The 3606-nt window shown below is 42.7% G+C and overlaps 1 protein-coding gene across 1 annotated transcript in view; it reads right to left on the reverse strand.

Moving 5' to 3' along the window:
• The window catches only part of hdac7a (histone deacetylase 7a), a gene marked incomplete at both ends in the record, with an annotated part of 48041 nt that overhangs the window by 2232 nt on the left and 42203 nt on the right, over positions 1-3606 (reverse strand). The window contains 4 exon segments of the mRNA XM_014015359.1: positions 829-1054; positions 1533-1733; positions 1941-2146; positions 2800-2971. Coding sequence (XP_013870813.1) covers positions 829-1054; positions 1533-1733; positions 1941-2146; positions 2800-2971 — 805 coding nt within the window.

Genomic DNA, 3606 nt, shown 5'->3' on the forward strand with positions numbered 1-3606 from the left:
GTAAAAAGTATGCTGAAAAATAATTACTCAAGTAAAGTACAGATAACCACGATTTCTACTTAAGTACAGTAAGAAAGTATTTGTACTTAGTTACTTTACAACTCTGCTTCGCACAGAGGGTCTAGAACCTCATCTATTGAGAAGAGGTTTCTTGCTGGAGGCGTGGCCTCTGTTGAAGTTTAAAACGATTGGATCTGATTTACCCAATCGCTAACGTTTGGTCGGGATGTACGTAGTGCGCCAGCTGGACAGCGAAGGAAGCTAAGCTAAGAAGCTAACYGGTGTARACAACCATCCCTTACTGGGAGGAGAGAAGTATCAAGCTGGAGGAGACGGCTGTAAATGAGTTTTGCAGGCTTTGTGAGGCAAAATCTATTTAATGCGTTAGCCTTATCAACACAGACTGGCTTCATTCACTTCCTCCGCTGCCATTGCTAAACTACAGGCAAACTAAAACGGTGCAGCGTTCACAACTCCTCCTTCTGTTGGCTGATTGACCCGGTTGAAAACCTAATGGAGAAATCCTTGTCTATGGGAGAAACCCCAGACGGAGCAGTGAAGGGAAACTAGAATTGGGCCAGGATAACAACATCCAGCTCTTATGGCCACTCAAGCTGGGTCCAAAACTAACGCAGCCTGTTGTTTTTATTTTACCTGCAAAATCTTTTCAGTATCTGTTGGTGGCTCTGTACAGTATTTATTTTATATCTCTTTGTGCAATGATTCTGTGTTCACCTTTTTTAGAAGCACCTCCTATAAATGAGACTTATTTCACAAAAAAACATAAATAAAAAAAAGAAAAACCCTCTATAAGCTTGTGTGACTCACCGGTGGTGAAGCGTGGTTTGCTGCTGGGGTCCTGAGGGGCCAGGCTCAGGGTTTTCTCAGGCAGGGTGAGGGAGGTGGAGGCWGGGGATGACTGCGTACGCGACAGGGGGCGATGAACGCCTAAACCACAAGCAAYACCACCGCCGCTGCGTAACACAGGAACTGCCAGGTTCTTCATGTGTTGGTGCAACTCCTGCAGCTGCTTCTGCTGCTCCCATAACAAAGACTACGCAAGAAAAACAAAAAGCTTTGTTGAGCGTTAGACATCAAATTCTGAAGGTAATTGATTGCATTTGATATAAACGCACGCCGCACATTTTATCTGTAGAGAAATTTAAACCCACGCATCATTTTTGCTTTCACTTCACCATTATGCATTGCTTCGTGTTCGTCTATCATGTMAAATCCATTCACAGCATGTTGAAGTTTGTGTTTGTAATGTGACAAAGTGTGGAAAAACTCAAGGAGYGTGCCAACTTTTAAAGTAGGCATAAGATTTAGGTTAATGACAAAGAAGGTTTGAGAAAAACTATCACTTTAAAAGGATTTTCTTAGACAAACATTAAAGTAAAATAAACAGTAATAATTATGTCTGAGCAGGAGTCAGGCTGCCACCTACAGGACAGAAGTGGAACATTTGTACCACACTTCCCTGCGTCTGTGTCTTTGTGTGTGTAAAGAATAAAAAACTGCAGCTTTCAAACCTGGTTAAGTATGAGCGCGTGTTGCAGGTTCAGCTCTTCGTGGGTCTTGGATCCAGTCGGCTCCGCCTCCCTGAGGGACTCTGCCCTCGCTCTGCTGTGATAGGTCTGGTCCGTGGGCGACGTCCCGCCGCCGTCCTCGGAATCCATTTCCTCAGAGGGGATCTGATGCAGCCTGGGCTTCTCACTGGACTTCGACATCAGCTGTAAGCACAACACATGCAACAACAACAAAAAAACATTCATTATCTTAAAAACCAAAACTGATTTACTTTGGCGAAAATAAAAACTAAAAACTCGTATAAAAATCTTAGCTAAAAATAATACATATYTTCACCTTTGAAATTTTTAACCCATAAATGTTTTTTCTTTTGTAATTAATTAATAATAACCCACTGAGAGTAACATTACCTTGCCCAGGGGAGTCTGCTGCTTGAGCCTCTCCAGTATTTGTGCGCTGTGCTGTTGATGAAGGAGTTGCGTGTGCAGGGTGTGGGGGCTCTGGGGAAGGGGTTCTGAGCGCGTCCTGCTCAGAGGCTTGTGGGACTGAACGCCACCTGGAGAAAGGTGGTCTAACTGTGGCGCAAACTGCAACGGTACCGATTCCAGACCTGGAACTGCTCAAAGACAGGGAAAAGAATCCAAAAGACGTTAAAGTTGCCCCGACTGTGTCAAATAAATTCATATTTCCTTGTAAGCGTATGAATATATATATAGTAGCAGGTATGTGACAAAAACAAGAAAAAAAWTAAGAATTTTATAAATGTCACCACTGGATGGTGCTCTAATATTTCAAACCATATTAAAAGGCTTTATTGCTTCATAAACTCAAACATTTTACATTTGATTATTTTTATTCCCTTCATACAGTCGTCAGATCAGTAACTGAAGCAAAATGATTGGTTTCTTATTTTAAAAAGAACAAAAAGAAACAATTTTATTTCTTTTTGATTTTTTACCTGGATTACTGAGATGCATCAGGACGTTTCTTATTTTAGTTTTTGCTGCCTTAAGGTCCCATCACATTAGAACATTTTAGACGACTTTTTTTCCATTAAATTACTAATAAAAGTTAGATATTTGATCAATTTGTTAGCATTACAGTATGCACATGCCTAAAAAGGCTTCCAGTTAATTTTTTTTGTCCCATCTTCAACATAGAGGTCTCCAAACTTTTCATAAGTTGTCTAAGTGTTGCAGGGGCCACACGATACAATCACAGAGCTCTGTGACAAACGTACGCCAGTGTGAATCGGTGCTTTTGTCTCACCGGTGATGATGGGAGGGTGGACGAGTCCAGAGGGCTCCAGGATGATAACAGGCAAGTGGTGGTTCATCTGCCCRGCTTGGTCTTCTCTGCTGAGGGGCAGGAAGACCGGTGTGCCCCCAGCAGTGACCATGGGAACCCGACTGACTTTCAGAGAAGACAGTTCTCCTTCAGCCTGAATGCACAAATAGAACTTAATAGATACAGAAAAACACAGAATCTGGCATYTATCAGCAAACAAAGACACAGGAGACACAGAACTGATCAGGTTCACCCCAAAGATCCAGTTCCCCTGCACAGAATAATGTCGTGTATGCTAAGTGTCAGGAGGACTGTGATCAGTTATAAATCGGGGAAACAAAAACAGTCACTGTTGAAAAGAATGAGACAACACAGACAAGCTACATCTACAGGCCAGGACTCTGCAGTTTACACTCATCTTCAGGTTAAGACTCTGCAGTTTACACTCATCATCAGGTTAAGACTCTGCAGCTTACACTCATCATCAGGCCAGGACTCTACAGCTTACACTCATCATCAGGCCAGGACTCTACAGCTTACACTCATCATCAGGCCAGGACTCTACAGTTTACACTCATCATCAGGCCAGGACTCTACAGCTTACACTCATCTTCAGGCCAGGACTCTACAGCTTACACTCATCTTCAGGCCAGGACTCTGCAGTTTACACTCATCTTCAGGTTAAGACTCTGCACTTTACACTCATCTTCAGGTTAAGACTCTGCACTTTACACTCATCTTCAGGTTAAGACTCTGCACTTTACACTCATCATCAGGCCAGGACTCTAC

Source organism: Austrofundulus limnaeus, unplaced genomic scaffold, assembly GCF_001266775.1.
Source record: "Austrofundulus limnaeus strain Quisiro unplaced genomic scaffold, Austrofundulus_limnaeus-1.0 Scaffold128, whole genome shotgun sequence".
NCBI lineage: Eukaryota > Metazoa > Chordata > Actinopteri > Cyprinodontiformes > Rivulidae > Austrofundulus > Austrofundulus limnaeus.